Source organism: Schistocerca nitens, chromosome 5 (assembly GCF_023898315.1).
Source record: "Schistocerca nitens isolate TAMUIC-IGC-003100 chromosome 5, iqSchNite1.1, whole genome shotgun sequence".
NCBI lineage: Eukaryota > Metazoa > Arthropoda > Insecta > Orthoptera > Acrididae > Schistocerca > Schistocerca nitens.
Window position 1 is genome coordinate 340,188,326 of NC_064618.1, and position 19,623 is coordinate 340,207,948.

The 19,623-nt window shown below is 37.8% G+C and overlaps 1 protein-coding gene across 1 annotated transcript in view; it reads right to left on the bottom strand.

Moving 5' to 3' along the window:
* The window catches only part of LOC126259958 (voltage-dependent calcium channel subunit alpha-2/delta-3), a 941,077-nt gene that overhangs the window by 68,169 nt on the left and 853,285 nt on the right, over positions 1-19,623 (bottom strand). Inside the window, exons 21-22 of the mRNA XM_049957069.1 lie at positions 4,010-4,123; positions 3,652-3,904 (exon numbers count right to left, since the gene is read on the bottom strand). Coding sequence (XP_049813026.1) covers positions 3,652-3,904; positions 4,010-4,123 — 367 coding nt within the window. The remainder of the gene's footprint in view (positions 1-3,651; positions 3,905-4,009; positions 4,124-19,623) is intronic.

Genomic DNA, 19,623 nt, shown 5'->3' on the forward strand with positions numbered 1-19,623 from the left:
TAAACTCTCCAATTCAGCTGGGGATTGAACCCAGGCCTGCTGCAGGGCAGTTAGGTGCGCTGACCACTCAGCCAAGGAGACAGGCACTTGAATTAATATTAAGAAGGTAGTGGTGGGCTGTGTCGGCTCTTTCTATGTTATTTCATATTTCTCTTCTGGCGCAATCTGTCTCTGTCTAGTCACTGGGTGGCACCTTGGTTGCCTGTTAGTTGACTCTTTGGTTGTTGTTTCTTGGAGAGGGTTATTGACCATATGGGCAGGCAGTCAGTCACTGTCAGTGAAAGAAAGACAAGAGGCACATGTGATGTACGGTGAGCTGTTCATGGAGCTTATGGGCTGATGGTTGTCTGAGTGGCTGGAGGTCAGTACAACTGTGTTGGGCAGCAATAATTGGGCCTAATGTTGATGCAGACGGTTTATCCTGGATTAAGGAGACATAGCTACTGAGTGGGTGTTGGAGTGCTGTTCATTTTCTGGTGTCATCTGTTCTGCCCTTTGGAGGTGAGGTACTCGTTACTTGATTCACATATGTGCTCCTTTGTTGAAACTGCCCCCACTATGCAAGATTTCCTGTGTTTCTCCATGACTTTGTCTCAAGTATTAAATTTACTTTCTTGTGCCTCTGTCTGAAATTATCTGAATGCCATATTTTATGTGTTTTAAAATTTCCTTTAATTGCAACTTGTTCAATGCCTGCTTATCTTCCCATTCGGGCCTGAAATTAATTGTGTCATATATTCTAGGCCACTACATGTATTAGTGACCACTGAGGTTGAAACAATCTTACTGGTATTGGAAGCTGTTGTTTCCCTGACTGATGTAATGACTTATAAAATTTCCTACAATTGTGTTATGCAAACGGAAGCAGCCCAGTGAATTTGCCTCATTTGGATAATTAAGTTCCATAACTTTTGTGACATTTTGACCCTTTCAAAAAAATGAATATTTATTGTTCTAAATACAAGTACTATTGTAAGTGTTTGAGTGTTAGTGCTCAAGATTTGCCTGTTATCTTTTAAGTCACTTATGTTAATGTGTTCAAGCAGCTCTGTGATTTCTTTGTTATTCCACTACCTTCTTGTTATATTTTATTGAAAGATTAACTTTGAGTTTCTTGTCTTTTACGTTCTATAATTATTTTGCATGAATCAGATGTCTGCTTGTTTGCTCTCGGCTTTCCGAACTGTTCATGGCATTTGGAGGCACTGCCCCAGGGTGTTAGCTGTTACTCACCAGTTCATTGACTGCGTATATGCGCACATGTGGCATGCCGCTTCCCATCTCACTGTAGCCTCTGAGATGCTGTGGCCTCCTGGCTTGCTTTGGCATCCCTCATAAGCTGAGTTTCTGTCTTGTAGCAACTGGGCATTAATTTAACCTGAAGTGCCCATTATTCTAAACTTTAATATTGATGTAATGCTCAATTTGTTAAATTATATTTTATTATTATTACACATCAGTATCTTGATTATGCCAAAGGGGCTTCTATCATTGATCACATATTGGATATTTGTGTTGAGAATCATTCCTGTGCTCTTGCATAAAACATTATAACATTACAGGCCTCAGCTAATCAGATACCAGACATGTGAAATTTTATATTGCTACACTTCTAGTAAGTTATATACATTAATAACAAGCATCCCCTTTGAGCAGCCAAATGTTGGAATAGTAATCTTTAGCATTATTGCTGTCATTGTTTGCCCAGTGCTAAGTGATGTTTGAGTTACATTTGATTGTACTAATTGCTTGTTAGTCCTTCCTAAATTGGTGCATCTTATTTGTTTAAATTAACTAATTACTCATCATTTGGCTTAACTGAAGAACTTTTGTAGTAATTGCCCGAATGCTTTTCCTTAGTTATTTTATCTAATTTTCTGCTGAAATTTGAGCTGCTGTTGACTTTTTGAATCTGTTGCTGGCATTAATTATTGTCACTCATTGTGTTCATCACAAACAGCTATCATCATTTGTATTTTATTAGTGTTTTTGGTATCTGTGAAATACAGGATTGATGGACTCTTGTAAAGTAACAAATGACTTGATGGCCTGCACCTTTCCCATGCCCGTTTAGTTGTTCCTTTATCCTGGGTAGTCAACTGACATTTCAAGTGGCTTACTGAAAATTAATGAAGATGGTGGTAAAAATTGGAACAGTACAAGGCTGTAAGGACTGAAAAGTATGGCTCTTAGAAGTATTTCCATTTAAGATACAGAAGTCACTGAATATATTGTCATTTAACTACGATAACCACCACTGACCATTTTTTAAAGGGACAGATATTATGAAATGGCTAACAGAATGGCCACACATTCACCTTTTTCACCAGGTATAGTTTCTTTTTCCTGGAGAATTTTGAAAAGCATACCTTAAAATTGCTTCTCTTTGCTCATGTTGTTTTTATTATTGTACTGATGATTCCTTTTTGATCTGACTGCATGACAAGAAAACATTTCATCTCTTCACTAATCACAGGACAGCCCACATCTCAGCACACTGTTTACTTTATAAATGGAGAAAGAAGAAAAGCTAACCTTCTTAAACATTCTAGATGAGTAGTAGTTAGTTGGTCTACTTGTCCTGTAAATGTATAGTAAATTGACCCAATGGACTTGTATCTTAATGGATACAGTTTCCACCAGCCTGCCCATAATGGAACTGTCCTGAACACTGACACATAGAGCTAAAAGCATATAAGATGATCACCATCTTGGTACCAAAAAGAAAACAAATCTAACCTCTGTGTTCAGATAATATGCCTATTGGGCAGAAGCAATCAAGTCAGATCTCTGCAGAAAATGCATGTCCAACTCCAGTCAAGAAACACAATGGGATGAGTGTACAATATTCCTGCTGTTTCATGGAGCAACATCCAGAAAAATAGGGTGAATTTTAAACAAACACAGGTTAAGACAATCTTTCAGCTGCCACAGAAAACCAAAGAAATGTTGTGCCCTGTGAAGGAGAGTCATGCCGTCAAAGTCCCAGCTGTTTAACATACACCATTTGAAAGTGGCAGCAGCTAAGTGGAACAGTCTGAACCATTTCTCAGCACTATACCAAACATCATTTATAGAATCCTATAAAACTCTGCTGTTGTCAAATACAGCCTAAAGAATAGGCAGACTGGATCCTAGCCCACATTTCAAACTACTGAGACACTATCATTAAAAAGGCTGTGAAAATTAGAATGTGTGCCAACAGCTTTTGTAGATATGCAGGCACCACACTCAGAAATGTGTGGAAGCATGTGCTTGCCATGAAGAGACTACGTGGGAGTATGTCTAGTATTATATAGGATGACAGAAATAAAGATGCTGCAGATGGCATCATACCAGTGACACAAATTCAACATCTACTCGCAGTGGGCACAACTACGTCATTCACAGCTGTGGATTTCTATTACTTCTTTGCAAGTAAGTTTCTTTCCTGGTGAGTACATTAGTGGATAGTGTCAAAAACTTGAAGTTTTAAAGCAAATCACTGTGACAAGAGTACCAAAAAAATTTAACACAGGTTTGTCATTTGTATGCTGGCCACAAATACACGACTAATTGATGTACATATGCTATGTTCCCTTTCAGCTTCTCTTTATTATTTTCTTCAGAAACAGACTCAGAATCAGAGCAAATAGTTAATATGTTACTTACTGTTGCTGTAATATTCAGGAAGTGAGCAGCCAATGTGGAATGTTGGAACTGGAGGCCAACCACAGCAGCTGGTGCTTGATGACCTTTTGATTCTACAAAAACTGCGTGTGTTGCTGTTACAAGGGTTTTGGGCACCGAACCAATATCAAATGGAACAGAGAAAACAAAACTTTCTGGTTCTATATTATGTTGGTCAACTGCCCTTTTGTACCAAACTTCATCAATTGCACGACGATTATCTTCACTAAAATGACTGAAATAAAAAAGTAAAAATGAAAGTATATGGGCATTAAGACTCAGTTCAAATGCATCATTTATATCTCACAAATCTTAGATTACCATACTGATCTTAGATTACCGTATTGGCTGACTGCTGTCAGTTGTACTAGGAGGAATATGATCTTGCCAACGTAGTAATCCACTTCGTGTTGCTATGAATGATAATGTCACCCCAAACATTTGGTATCCTTGTCTGTAAAGATGGAAAATGTGTTACAAAACTAATGAGACTGCAATACTGAATGGAAAGAACATGAGGACAAAGTAACATATTATTTTAAAAATACTTGAAAAGTCTTCCTTTTCTGTACATACAGTACTCTACAAATCTTATAAATTTGGCAGGGTTTTGAAAAGAAAGTACATCACAGCTGGAATCACTGCTTTTGTTTTGGTTAAGTTCTTCACTGAATCTGAAAGGAAACATATGACATTAAAAATTCCTTTAAAAAGAATGCAGATGACTGATGCCAGATGGGAAGAACCAACTCAAATGTCATATCATTCTATGATGCTCATGTACATGTTCTATGAGTATACTGTTTGCTTCATGAGCTACACCATTTGTTGCCAGTAGCTGCATTTGTTGTTTACCATACTGTAGAAATAAAAAAAATGACAATTCCAGATATTGGTGCTGGTATTATAGCCTGAAGTGTAACTGGAATAGGTTAAAATTTCTAAAGGTGATATCATATGTAAAATTAGGAGAAACATGAATTTTCACAACTACAAATATAAAATTCTATGCATTTTCAAAACCAAGAACGATTCACAAATGATATAACAACCCTATATTACAAGCTGTTCATTAATAATCAATTAATTTCACAAAAATGGCCTGGAATTTTGTAATGAAAACTTTCTCTTGTAAGCTAAAGGAGCAAAAACAATACAGTGAATAACATACCAGCAGACAGGTACAAATATATATGTTTCTAATCCTCTTATGCATAAAATGCAAATGCACAAATACCAAGCATCTTTAATGAATAAAGACATCAACAGTTTTTCACATGCAACCAAAACTTCCTCTAAGGGAAAAAAACATTTTATATTGATTTAGAAACTGCACATGTTGGATAATAGTAACTACATTATTTGATAGAGGTCCACAGTTTTGCAGTGAAAAAAATTTAATTGAAAATACAATGTTTAAACACAATGGACATATTCATGAGAGAGGCATCAGTCAACTTATAAACAGTGGTAGAACATAATGACATTTCTTCCAAGGCAGAAAACATTTATGTTCCACTAAAAAGTGCAGATCTTAGATAAAGTAACTACATTATTACTGCGTGATGTAAACATTTTTCCACAGAAGAAAACATAAATTTTATTGAAAATACAGAACTCAAGACAAAGGCATTAGTAAACTTATTGACAGGAGCAGCCCATAATGATAATTAATCTTCAGCACTTGAAACCAGTTGCTTCCCCCTGAAAAGCTACAGGTGGAAAAGAGAAGCTATGATAAAGGAAGAAAGGTTAAAAAATTGTAATACCTCTGCCCAAGTGAAGCTCCAAAAACAGTTTGAACAGATGAATTGACTATAAAGAATAATAATAAAAAAACAAACTATGGAAAGTCCAGGTTGGAAAAACAAAAAGAACAGATCATGTAATTTCTTTTCTGAAGAAGGTTTTGCCCAGAAGCTCAGTGTGTAGTAGTCTTCTTGTTGTGCCTGTCTGCAACTCAATGTGTCATCTTTATGGTGAATAGCAATCCATTCTTGCCAAAATACTGATAATAATAAAACAGATGCTTAGGCCTACTGAAAACAGGGCAGTTAAGAATACACTACAAATAAAAAAGATGTCAGTGAAAACCAGCCACTTTAGTCACCACACATGATTAATTATACTAAAAAGGGGAGAGTATAATGAGTGAAAAGATAACATAATAACATTTTATGGAATAACATCAAAGAAATTCCCATAAAACAATGGCAAATCCAGGATGGAATAATGACAATGCTATGAAAAGGATAGATTTCTACTCACCGTATGTTGGAAATGTTGAGTCAACAGACAAAATGGCTAAAGGGATTTGATTGTATTGCTATCCAAAACATGTAAATAGACAGATAAAAATATCTACTCACCAAGTGGCACACAAAAGGATTTAACTTTCACAAGCTTTTTGAGCCCATGGCTCCTTCCTCTGGCGGGAGAGTTGAAGGGAAAGGAAAAGGGGTGAAGGAAAAGGACTGGAGACATTTAGGGAAAGGGGTGCAGTTTAGAAAATAAACCCAAAATCCCAGGTCAGGGGAGACTTGCCCATCCAGCAAGTCTCCTTTGACCTGGGGTTCTGAGTGACCTTTCTGAAGTGTACGCCTTTCCCTAAATGTCTCCAGTCCTTTTCCTTCACCCCTCATTCTTCCCCTTCAACTCTAACCAGAAGAAGGAGCCACTGGCTCTGAAAGTTTGTGAAAGTTAAATCCTATTGTGTGTGTGTTCCGCTGCTGCCACTTGGTGAGTATATCTTTTTATCTGTCCATTTACCTTATATTATCAATAATTAATTATTTTCATTATTATAACTGCAACATGTGGAATACATGATGCTTCTTCCCAGTGGCTACTTTTACTTGGACTGTACAGCCCATCAGTGATTTGAGAACAACAAGAAAAAGCTCAAAAGGTCGGACAAATTTTCTTGGTGGCAATCAGCAGTGGCATGCACAGTCAGAGAACAATGGAAGAATAGAGCCAGACACCACAGAGAGACAATACAGTCATACACAAATAGTATTTGGTGCTGTGTCACACAGTGAAACAAAAAAGCGAACAAGATTTTATATCTCATGAAGGTCATGGCTGATGATGTCTATCAAGAACTTGTTTTGAGGAGTCATCACAACAGAAGACTTCATCAAGCAGTGTCAGCACAACATGCCAAGGAAAAGAAACAGAAAAGAGCACACCAACAGGTGTTTGACAGACTTCTGAATGTCATACTGATGGCAGTCTTGGATAACCATAAGTATCTCACACTGCTAATATGGCAAATAGAAGAGGGAAATGAGGATTTATGACATATTATTATCAAACACAGGTGACTGGATGTAGCAGCATTGAGCATCAATCCCAGCCAAGAGAAGGCAGCGCTGCTAATTCAAGAAGCAATTTGTCAATAACTGTCCCCAATCTCTACAAGGTAAACCAACACTGAGGAATAGAGCTGGAAAACCCAGACTTTGGTTGCAGCTCTCAGGCATCATCCAAGGTAGTCAATGATGTAAATATAACTGGCTCCCTCATTAATTAGATTGTGTGAGAATGGAGGACAACATGCTGGTATGTTCCCATTGCTGATGGCCTGGCATGCTGTACACTTTTTTAAAGGAAGACATAGAGGGTTTGATGGCTATTACACTGTAAGATGTTAAACAACAAAACATTTTTATGTACTCCTGACAACTGCAGACACTATTGCTGACCTGTAGGAGGTATCTCACAGCTCACACTCTTCGAGGTTACTCTCTAACAGGCCACTACCACCAAAATCAGGAAACAAAATCAGCTAACCATGTGTGGCAGTGAGGCAGGCATAAATGTTAATCTTCCATAGATGACAGTTGCTAATATATTGGGAAATTGCATTGACATAATCATCAATGATCAATCTGTCCACGTGTTAGTCGATTCTGGGTTGTTATATTATGTGATACCAGGTACTTTTCATCACCACCTGAGTATAATCATGTTTGAGATTCCATGGCTATTGTGCTAAATGTCGCACAGGGAAAATACGTCCAAGCAACAGAGACCTATGTTGTGAGAATATCTAAGAATGACAGAACCTAGTTCTTTTACTTTATTGTTTTACCACAATGGACCCATAATGTCACCCTGGGATGAGACTTCTTGCACGCCTCACAAGTAGTCACTGTCTGTGAAAGACTGGATCTCCAGATTTACAAAGCTACTCTCAGTACATGCAACCAACAACTGCTTTAGGCAGTTGTCTATGACTGAACACTCACTTATCTCACCATCATAGTTTCAGTGCTTAATTTAATCTCCTTTGCTCAACATAAGGACAAAAAGACATTCAGCCTCACAGAAAAAAATATGTATGTTCATCACCATAACAACAAGTTGATAAGGAGAGGACCGGGACACCAACTGTGATGAACAGCTGCAGCTCATCCCTAAGGGTATGGGCATAGGGACACATATACCAGTCCAGGAAGGTCAGTTCAGTGTTATGAACATACAATCATGTTGCCCTACCATTGATGAGTGCCAATCTGTTGTATCTACTATCCAGCTGCCAACAAGTCCCGGCTTTTCTGAGGAAACAATTCGTGCGTGTTGGCCATTCATGGTCAATTTGGGTGCATTTAAGTCCAGTGTATCGGAGGCAGATCAGATGACTCAATGTCAAACACCATACCAACACTAGGGATCCTCCACCCATCAGTCAGCACTCACATGGTACATCTCCCAATAAATATTAGGTAACTCAGAAAGAAGTACACAAAATGCTGTGGGATGACATTATTCAGCTGTTACACAGTCCTTGGTCCTCCCCTGCAGTCCTCATGGAGAGGAAAGATGACAAATGGTATTTCTGCGTCCATTACTGGTGGCTGAACAAAATCACCTAAACATATGTCACTTCATAAAGGGTTTCATTTGTAATACATGTCTGCTGTAAGAACTGCTGTGAGTAGACACTATTCTTGGAGTGAGGAGCACGAAAATTCTTTCTGAATCCTTGAGGAGGTGCTGACATCTTTATCACTCCTAGCACTTCTTGATGAGAATACTGAGAAAGGTAGCAGCAGTTGTTTGGGCATTTAGTAAGTTTTAAACTTATTTATATGTCAGACCATTCACTGTCATGACTGATCAATATTCTTTATACTGGTTGGTAAGCTTACAGGATCCATCAGGATAACTAGCAAGATGGGCACTGAAGTTTGAGAAATACGACATCACAATAAAATATTAAAATGAATGGAAACACAAAGATGCTGACTGTCTTTTGTAGAATCCTTTAGAGAGTGCTGGTGGTATCCCAGTCGTACCTACACTAATGAATCTTGCAGCCAAAAAAGGGAAGATCCAATGTTACTGAAGATCATAAAGTTTTTAGAGAAGGAAGAAGCAAAGGTGAATCCAGATTAATAGATGGGAAATTGTATAAAAGGAATTATGGCCCAATGGTATGGAATGGTTGCTCACTGCACCAGCTTGTTAATTAAGTATTTTCATGATACTCTGACACTATAATTTAGAAAGGCCACAGTGAGCATTGGAAGTAGGTATCATGGTCCAGGTCTCAACTGATTTGTCAAACATTATGAAATCTACTCTCTGAAATGCCAATGACAGAAGAATGTCCTTCAGTTACTCCCTCCCAAGGCATCTGATACCAATTCTTTCTGCAGCTGCTCCATTTCACTGTACTGGAAATAACCACTTGGGTTGTTTCCCAAGAAGACAAATGGCTGTAAATGTTCTGTACTAACTACCTCAAACATAGCTCTGTCTCCAAGGCTGTACTGGCTGCCAAAGTTCTGAAAACTACTAGGTTTCTTGTCATAGACATAATTTTGAAGTATGGAGCACCTCTTGTAATGATCTATGATCATGTAAAAATGTTTAAATCAAGACTACTGTAAGAAGTAATTATATCGGTCAATGAATTACAACTGCCCACCACCCACGGATGAATGGCCTCTTGAGATGTTTTAAGATACTGTTGGCAAATATGCTTTCAGTGGGTATGTTTATGTTTGAGACTAGTGCAAACTTTACGTACAACACAGCAAAGCAAGGTACTAAAAGTTTTTTAAACTAAAGGAGACCTTTGTTTCTGTTTCACCATGATGATGCTCAGAATACTTACATAAAACATGTGTCACCGGAACTGAAGAAGCAATATAGCTAGTATGTATGTGGACCTTGGATGTCTAGAATAAGGATGGTGAATCTTATAACACCTCACACTGAACTGTAAGCTATAAAACACGTGCTCTAGAATGGACTTTTGCATATTTGTGGAAGGCTGAGCTATCAGAAACATTAATAACATACTGAGGGTCACTCCAAAAGAAATGCACACTATTTTTGTAAAAATACAGTTTTCATTCTGAATGTGTGAAAGTTTTACAGTGTGTAGATACATCCTTCCCGCTTGTTTTCAAACTTAGTTCAACCTGTTCCTGTGTGTGGCACCATCACAGCATGTCTTCAAGATGGCTGCCACACTTGACATTCGTCAGAAGCAACGTGCCGTCATAGATTTCCTGTGCTGTGAAAACGAGACAGTGGGAAACATCCACAAGAGGTTGAAAAAGGTGTGTGGAGATGCGGCTGTCGATTGCAGTACAGTTAGTCGGTGGGCAAGCAGGTTACATGATGAAAGCGGGAACGGCAATATTGAGGATTGTCCTCGCAGTGGAAGGCCTCATACTGCGCACACTCCAGACAATGTGCAGAGAGTTAATGAATTGGTGACTGTTGACAGACGCATCACAGTGAACGAACTGTCACACTACATTGGGATAGGAGAAGGAAGTGTTTGCAGAATACTGAAAATGTTGGCGATAAAAAAGGTTTGTGCCAGGTGGGTTCCTAGGATGTTGACAGTGGCTCACAAAGAAACAAGAAAAACGGTATGCAGTGAACTTTTGGAACAGTACGAGGATGGTGGAGATGAATTTCTTGGAAGAATTATGACAGGTGATGAAACATGGCTCCATCAATCATTTTTCACCAGAGACAAAGAGGCAACCAATGGAGTGGCATCATGCAAATTCACCCAAGAAAAAAAAAATTCTAAACCACACCTTCAGCTGGAAAAGTTATGGCTACAGTGTTTTTCGATTCCGAAGGACTCTTGCTTGTGGACATCATGCCAAGTGGAACCACCATAAATTCTGATGCATATGTGACATCACTGAAGAAACATCAAGCTCGACTGAGTTGTGTTCGACCACATCGGCAAAAGCAGGATGTTCTGCTGTTGCACGACAATGCACAGCTACACGTCAGTCAAAAAACCATGGAAGTGATCACAAAACTAGGATGGACAACACTGAAACACCTGCCTTACAGTCCTGACCTGGCTCCATGTGACTATCATCTCTTGGGGAAACCGAAAGACTCTCTTCGTGGAACAAGGTTTGTAGATCATGACTCCCTTGTGTATGCTGGCAAACAGTGGGTCGAACAGGTTGGTCCAGAATTTTACCGTGCGGATATACAGGCGCTGGTTCCAAGCTGGCTTAAGGCAGTTGAGAGGGATGGACATTATGTGGAGAAATGAAAATATTGTCCCTAAAGGATGTATTCTACACACTGTAAAACTTTCAAACATGTAGAATAAAAGACGGGCTTAAAAAAAAAAAATAGTGTGCGTTTCTTTTGGAGTGACCCTCATACTTTCCTCTGCACAAAATCATATGTGGCTTGACAGATGGTCAAACACTAAGTAGAGGATGACGATCTTACATCAATGAGACAAAAGCTGTGACACATCACCTGTGTTATCTGCATAAAACTAAAAGATTCGCAATGCCATCATACAGTGGGCCACTGACTAGATAGATCTAGGTCCAGGATGATACAGATCACTGTGAAACAATGGCTCATGCTTTCGAGAGGAGGGGGAGCAATGCCACATGCTGTGCATTACCTGCTACAATGTAGTAGTTGTAGCTGCTAGGCTGGTGATGTGCAAGTCAGCAGTCCAATTATCATCTCATATAATTATTTATAGGTTAATATATCTAAAAACAAAGATTTTGTAACTTACCAAACGAAAACGTTGGTACGTTGATAGAGACAATAACAAACACAAACACACACACGAATCTCAAGCTTTCGCAACCCATGGTTGCTTCATCAGGAAAGAGGGAAGGACAGGGAAAGATGAAACGATGTGGGTTTTAAGGGAGAGGGTAAGGAGTCATTCCAATCCTGGGAGCGGAAAGACTTACCTTGGGGGGAAAAAGGGACAACAGGTATACACTCGCACACAATCACTCACATATCCATCCGTACATATACAGACACAAGCAGACATATGTAAAGGCAAAGAGTTTGGGCAGAGATGTGTGTGCGAGTGTATACCTGTCCCTTTTTCCGCTCCCAGGATTGGAATGACTCCTTACCCTCTCCCTTAAAACCCACATCCTTTTGTCCTTCCCTCTTTCCTGATGAAGCAACCATGGGTTGCGAAAGCTTGAGATTTGTGTGTGTGTTTGTGTTTGTAATTGTCTCTATCAACGTACCAATGCTTTTGTTTGATAAATTACAATATCTTTGTTTTTATATATATTTTTCCCACGTGGAATGTTTCCCTCTGTTATATTTATAGTTTAATACGTACTAGTAATTCTGGAAGTTTCTGGGACTGATTTATTCATGGTATATGTTACAACATTCTATGTATGTATGTACGAATGTACTCTCTTCTGAGGCAGGCAATTCATATCCATCTGTACTTTTGTCTGTACTTAGAAATACACTTTACATGCGAAGTGTCAGTTCTTGTTGATGACTCTGTTCTCATCACACAGACTTGATTCCAGATTCTACATTAATGTCCTCTAATGAGAGAACTCTAGCTAATAACAAATAACTAACCAATATTGGATACTGAGCTAGATTAATGAATGATAAGAATGAGTGAAAAAGAAAGTGTAGTGTGATAGAACTTACCAAAAAAATAACACAGACTTATATGAAATGGATCTCAGTCACTCACAAAAGAAAATTATAATGCAAATCAAGAACATTATAGCACTAACATGATTTGTGATGTATTTGTTAATGGACACTGTACCACAACAGATCTGTCATGAAACAGCTCATGCAGAGAAAGAATTTGTGACATGCAATGAATATCGTAAGGATTGAATGAAATTAATCTAATTATGTGCTGCTGTTTCTTAGTAGTTTATAAATGTCATGAAAAATGAAAGGGAGAGAAAACTGTAATGAATTTCAATATCATACCAGACTCAATCTTATGGGTAGGAAATAGTGATTGTGGTATCAAAAAAAGTGAAGATGGCACTATTATTAATTGTTTGTGCTGTTCTCAAGAGTTCTGCCCAGAACATTTTATAATAGGACCTCATTATCAGTTATGAATTCTATTGTATGATGCAGCAAAATACACCAGTATAGAAATGCAATTTTACTGCAGAAACATGCTAAAATTTTTGGTGAGGAAGGTGGAATGCGGATCGAGGCAGCTGGTTTCCCAATTTTCTGTCACTCTTTTGAAGAGGGGCATATTTGCCTTTTTGTGTTCCTACAGGAGCATTTTTGAGCTGGTAATAAAATGATTGTATTTTCATCTCAGTTTGACCATTTTTGTTCAACATAACCAGTTACAATCATATTTGTTTTGTAACAGTTTCCACACACAATGATGTATTACTTCTCTCTGCCAAGACATCCCTTAACCCTGTGAGAAATAGAAATTAATGCTCCAAAATATTGGAAGGCATAATGTAAGTTTAATGTAACCCTTTTCCTTCCTGTAGAATGAGATACAGTTCAGAACAGTCCCTGCTTGGTTTTGCCAGGGGCAAATCAGAATCAGTTCATTCTGAAGTTTGTTTCTGCTATTCTATCATCATACAATTTCTCACTCCATTGTGAAGAGATTATAATGAGTACCACTCTTATTTTACGAATTTTAAGGAATTTGTGCATTTAAAAATATTTTGTTGTTGCTGTTTGCATATTATGGCAGTTACACATAACTCTTGAACTCACACAAAGCTTTAACCTGTCATGGACATGTCACCCCCCCCCCCCCCACCCCCACCCTCCCCATTAAAACTACCTTTCTGTAATAATTTCTACACAGATATAGAAAATTTTGTAATTTGTAATGTGGGATTAATAAATATGAAGCATTATTGAAAAATATTACTTAAATTAACTACATGGATGAAGGATATTGCAAAAAGAAATGAAATGTATCATTGTAGTAAATAAAATTACAAGTTGCACAAATTTATCAAAAGAATTTAAAGTAAAACAAAATCTGTGTCCTAATGTTTGTGATAGCTACAGTACTTTGATTTTATCATGATGTATAATAAGCAATAAATTTTATTTGCACCTATTATGAAGATATGCTGAAAAGTAACACATCCAAATTTTTATGTGAAAAGTCTTACAGCTTTCTAAATAAAGCAAACATTATTAACATTCTTCATGTTTACAAATTTTATTTCTCAACATGATTTCCTGGTGACAAGCACATTTTCTCCCAACAAGAGACCAGTGATGTGTCGACACGAGATGCCGACACAGTGTTTTTGAGGTTGGCCGAAATGCACGCTATAAGCGCACGAAGGATGGCGTGAGGTCTGAAACAGGATACGTAATGAATGTTATAAAGAAAAGTACGTAGCTGCTATAATACTTAACTTTAATCCATTTGTATACAGCATTCTTGATGATACAAGTGAGACTCTTTAGATTCATGAAGTAACTAATGGTGCCTTGCTAGGTCGTAGCCATGGACTTAGCTTAAGGCTATTCTAACTGTCTCTCGGCAAATGAGAGAAAGGCTTCGTCAGTGTGGTCGCTAACAAAGTTGTCGTACAACTGGGGCGAGTGCTAGTCAGTCTCTCGAGACCTGCCATGTGGTGGCGCTCGGTCTGCGATCCTGACAGTGGCGACACGCGGGTCCGACATGTACTAATGGACCGCGGCCGATTTAAGCTACCACCTAGCAAGTGTGGTGTCTGGTGGTGACACCACAACCAGTTTGCTAATACCATCACTGTAGAACTCTGTTGATGGAGCCACAACCTCACTTCTGCTTGCACCATGTAATCACTATTAAAGTCCTTGAAGGTGTTCTTTAAGTTTTGAAAACAGATGAAAATCAGATGGGGCTATATTAGGACTGTGTGGAGGATGATTTATGACAGTCTACCCAAGGTGCTGGATTGTTGCAGATGTCACAGCATTCTTTGTGTGGTTCAACACTGTCACACTGAAGAAGAGGGTGCTCCACGTGTGGACAAACTCTTCAAATTCTAAACTCAATTACAGTATACTCTTTCTCATGCAATGATATAGCTATGTTGCACACTGTCATGTTACACTCACTCACCAATTTGGAGCTCTCTAGCAGCAGAGCGCTACAAATATGTAGATATGAAGAATAAAGATGTAGAATGTTAATAAAAGGTTTTTATTTAAAAATCTTTAAGAGTTTTCACATAGCATCCATGTAGTTAATTTAAGTAATATTTTTCAATAATGCTTCATATTTATTAAGCCCACTTTACAAATTACAAAATTTTCTATATCTGTGTAGAAATTATTACAGAAAGGTAGTTTTAATGGTGAGGGTGGGGGTGGGGGTGGGGGGGGGTGACATGTCCATGACAGGTTAAAGCTTTGTGTGAGTTCAAGAGTTATGTGTAACTGCCATAATATGCAAACATGCTCTCATGAATTATTAACAGTGCATGAATCAATAAAAGGAAATAAAAGAAAAAGGGTTATAATTTAGTGTTGAGAACACATTACTCTTCAAGAATTTCATTGTTATTATAATTTTACTTTCATGTGGCGACCAACTTGTCGAAACAGGGTCAAGCTTGCAGAAGACGAATGCACACAAGAACAAATCAGAAAGAAGACAAGACAGAAAGGGAGAGCAGCTTCTCATATCTCACATGCCCAAACGGCAGTAGGAATGGCCACTCTTGAGTGGGACTTTTCAGCCACAGCAGACATTGCAGACTCTGAACCAAGCATGCTACACCACCATCCTTTGAGAATGGATGGATGCCAAGGACAAGGTCATTCCATTTACTTGCTCTGAGCACAGAAAACTCATTGATAATGTTGTTGAAGTAAAATTTTGTGGTTGTGTTGTATTCTGTTGACAAGATAACTGAATTTGACAGTCTGCTTCTCCTATACTCAATTTGAAGTAGTTTAACATCTTTAATTTGCTGAAACTACATTGAAACTGCCATAAATATCCTCAAAGCTATTTTGATGTTTGGAAAAGCATCTTGAAACCTGTACTTCAGAAAAAAAGAAGAAGATGAAGAAGAATAAGAAGAAAACTTTAAATATCCCAATGGGAATCTGTGTTAGTGCTCTCATTTAAGCTTTTCCGGCAAGAAATGACACTGAGATAAATGGTGTGTTTTATGTAAGATCTGTTTCCCATTTCATTCACTATTACATTAAATATTTTGAGTAGTCTTGCTTAAACAGTTTCACTCCAGTCCTCAGTTGGCAAAAAATCAGCAAAAACAATATTATTCACTTCAAAACTCAGTGGCCATCCTTTGAGATCCTCACTTGTTGGACATGAACTAGCTATGTAGGCAGCAGCTGTATGAAACATGTGCACTGTTGACACAACCCACGTCGTGGATGTTTAGTAGCAGTCATTTCTTTCTTTACTACTTGGACAAAATTAGACTATGATAATATCATGCATTTTCAGTCTCATGTGAACAGAAAGGCAGAAGACAAGAACAAGTGGGGCAGGAGAACTCACGTGTAACTCATGTATATCAGTTTTCTTTTTTCAGTCAGTTTTTGCACTCCCTCTATACTGGCACCAATGGTGGGTGCCTCTCTCGCCATGGCTTCGGTACAGCCCTGATACTTCCCACTCATTTTGAGCAATGTTTTTAACCACATCAAAAAGTGTTACGGATGATATGACATCTGCATTGTATATCACAGAGGCGGTAGCTGCAGAATTTGCTATGAACTTGAGAAAGATCCACATTCGCTAAATAATTCTGAAGCATGAGATTCGTATGGTACTCACAATGAGCATTTGACTGGGAATTCTTGGTGACAAAGTCTCCCTTATTCTTTGCGATTTTCTAGGTAAAGAATTTGTCTTTTTTACATAAAGCACTTGCATATAAAATGAAACGTGAATAAACTAAAACTCAGATATCATGTGGAAGGTATGAGTGACTTTTCTGAAATGTATATTTCCCTTGTCAAGTTATTAGAGTACAATCTAAATTCCTTAAAATTTTTAAAAATGCTTTAAAATCTACATCTTTAGGCAAAAAAAATTAGTTATATAACAAAAAACCAACCCCCCCCCCCCCTCCCCAATCTCATAATCACGAATCTTGCTGAGGCAGGGTTGCTTGTGTGCTTCAGTGATACAGATAGCATTAACAAAGATGCAATCAAAATGGAGGGATATCCGTGGGCATGCCAGATAAACCTGTGGCTGCTGAACAGTGTCAGCGACCTTTATTGCAGTGACAGCAGCAACAGTATGGATGATTGACTGATCTGGCTTTGTAATATCAGCCAACATGACCTTGTTATGAGGGTACTGGAAATGGCTGAAAGAGAGGAGAAACAAAAGCTATAATTTTTCTCAAAGGCCACGTAGCTCTACTGCGTGGTTTAATGATGAAGACATCCTATCAAGTAAAATACACCAGAGGTTGAATAGTCCACCATTCAGGTCTGGGCAGAAACTACTGAGGATGATGTCAACTTCAGGAAAAACAAAACTTGTATTTTATGAGTGGGAGCTTGGATTGCTAGACCCCTTAATCAAGCAAACTGGTCAGAGCATTTAAAAAGAGAACTACTTAGGTTGCAGTTAAACATAACAGGAATTAGTAAACTGTGGTAGCAAGAAGAATAAGACTTCTGATCAAATGAGTACAGTCTCATAAATAAAAATCAAATTGGGGTAGTGCAGTATTAGGCCTACAGTGAATAAGCAACAGGAACACTGGTAAGGTACTATGAACAGTATAGTGAATGCATTATTGTAGCCAAGATAGACATAAGGCCAAAATCCACCACAGTAGTACAAGTTTATATGTCTACTGCCTCTGCAGATAACAATGAAATTAAGAGAATGTATGATGAGATAAAGGAAATTATTCAGATAATTAAGGGAAGACAAAAATTTAATTGCTGTGGGGATGTGAATTTGATAACAAAGAGGAGGAAAACAATAGGAAAACTTGAACTGAGAGAAAGAAATGATAGGAGCAACTGCCTGGTAGAATTATGCGCAGAGCATAACAAAATCACTGCTAACACATGGTTTAAGAATAGTTTACAAATAAAGAAGGTTGTATAAGGGGAAGAGACCTGGAGATGCTGATAGGTTTCAAATAGTTTACATAATACTAAGATAAAGATTTCGAATCTAGATTATGAACTGCAAACATTTCTAAGGGCTATGTGGATTCTGTCCATAATTTATTGATTGTAAACTGCAAATTATAACCGAAGAAAGTGCAGAAAGGTAGAAAATTATGGACATGGAACATGAATAAACTGAAATAGCCAGAAGTTCTTGAGAGTTGCAAAGGGAACAATAGGTAATGACTGACTGAAACATGGGAAATGAATACAAAAGATGATGAAGAAGTACTTTTGGGAATGAAATAGTGAAGGCAGCAGAAGACCAAAAAGGCAAACAGACAATGTACAGTAGAAATTAGTGGGTAACACACAAGATACTGAATTTAATTGACAAAAGGATAAAATACAAAAATGCAGAAAATAAAGTAAGCAAAAGGGAATACAAACATCAAAAAGATAGATTGAGAGAAAGTGCAAAATGGCTAAACAGGTATGGGTAGAGGAGGAATGCAAGACTGTGTAAAGATGCATGACTATGTGTATGATAGATGCTGCCTATAGGAAAATTAGAAACCTTTGAAGAAAAGAGTAGCAACTGTATGAACACAAACAGCTCAGATGGCAACCCAGTACCGAGTAAAGAAGGAAAGGCTGAAAGGTACAAGGAATATATAGAGGGTCTATACAAGAGAAATGAACTTTAAAACAATGCTATAATAAGGAAAGAGGAAGTAACTGAAGATGACACTGAAGTAACTGAAATATGATACTGCATAAAGAATTTGACAGAACACTGAAAGATGTAAGCTCCAAAAGTCTCATGGAGTAGAGAATACTCACTCAGAATCGTTGTGACTCTTGGGAGAGATAGCCATGACAAAACTAATCCACCTGGATGTGCAAGATAAATGAGACAGGTATAATTCCACTTCCCAAAAAAGGCAGATGTTGACAGATGTGAATATTAATTTACTATCAGTTTAAGAAGACATTGGTGCAAAACATTGACATCAACTGTTTACATACAAATTTAAAATCCAGTAGAAGCCAACCACAGGGTAGGTCAGTTTGGGTTCCAGAGAAATGTAGGAAAATGAGAGGTAATACTGACCTACAACTTATCTTAGAAGATAGTGAAAGGTATACACAAATTGTACAGATACTAGACTGCAGTTACAAGAGTAAAAGTGCATGAAAGGGAAGCAGTAGTTGAGAAGGAAGTATGACAGTGTTATAGACTATCCCCATTGTTATTTAGTCTGTACACTGAACAAGTGAAAAAGGAAGCAAAGGATAAATTTGGAAGGGTGATTAAATTTCAGAGAAGAAATAAAAATTTTAATGTTTCCTGTTGACATACTAATACTGCTGGATGGCAAATGACTTGAAAGAGCATTTGAACAGAATAAATAATGTCATGAAAAAAGTTGTAAGACAAAAATCAACAAGAGTAGAACAATGGTATGGATTGTAGTCAAAGTAAATCAAATTATGCTGAGGGAATCAGATTAGGAAATGAGACACTAAAAGTAGTAGATGAGTTTTGCTATGTGAATGGCAAAATAGCTGATAATGGATATTAAA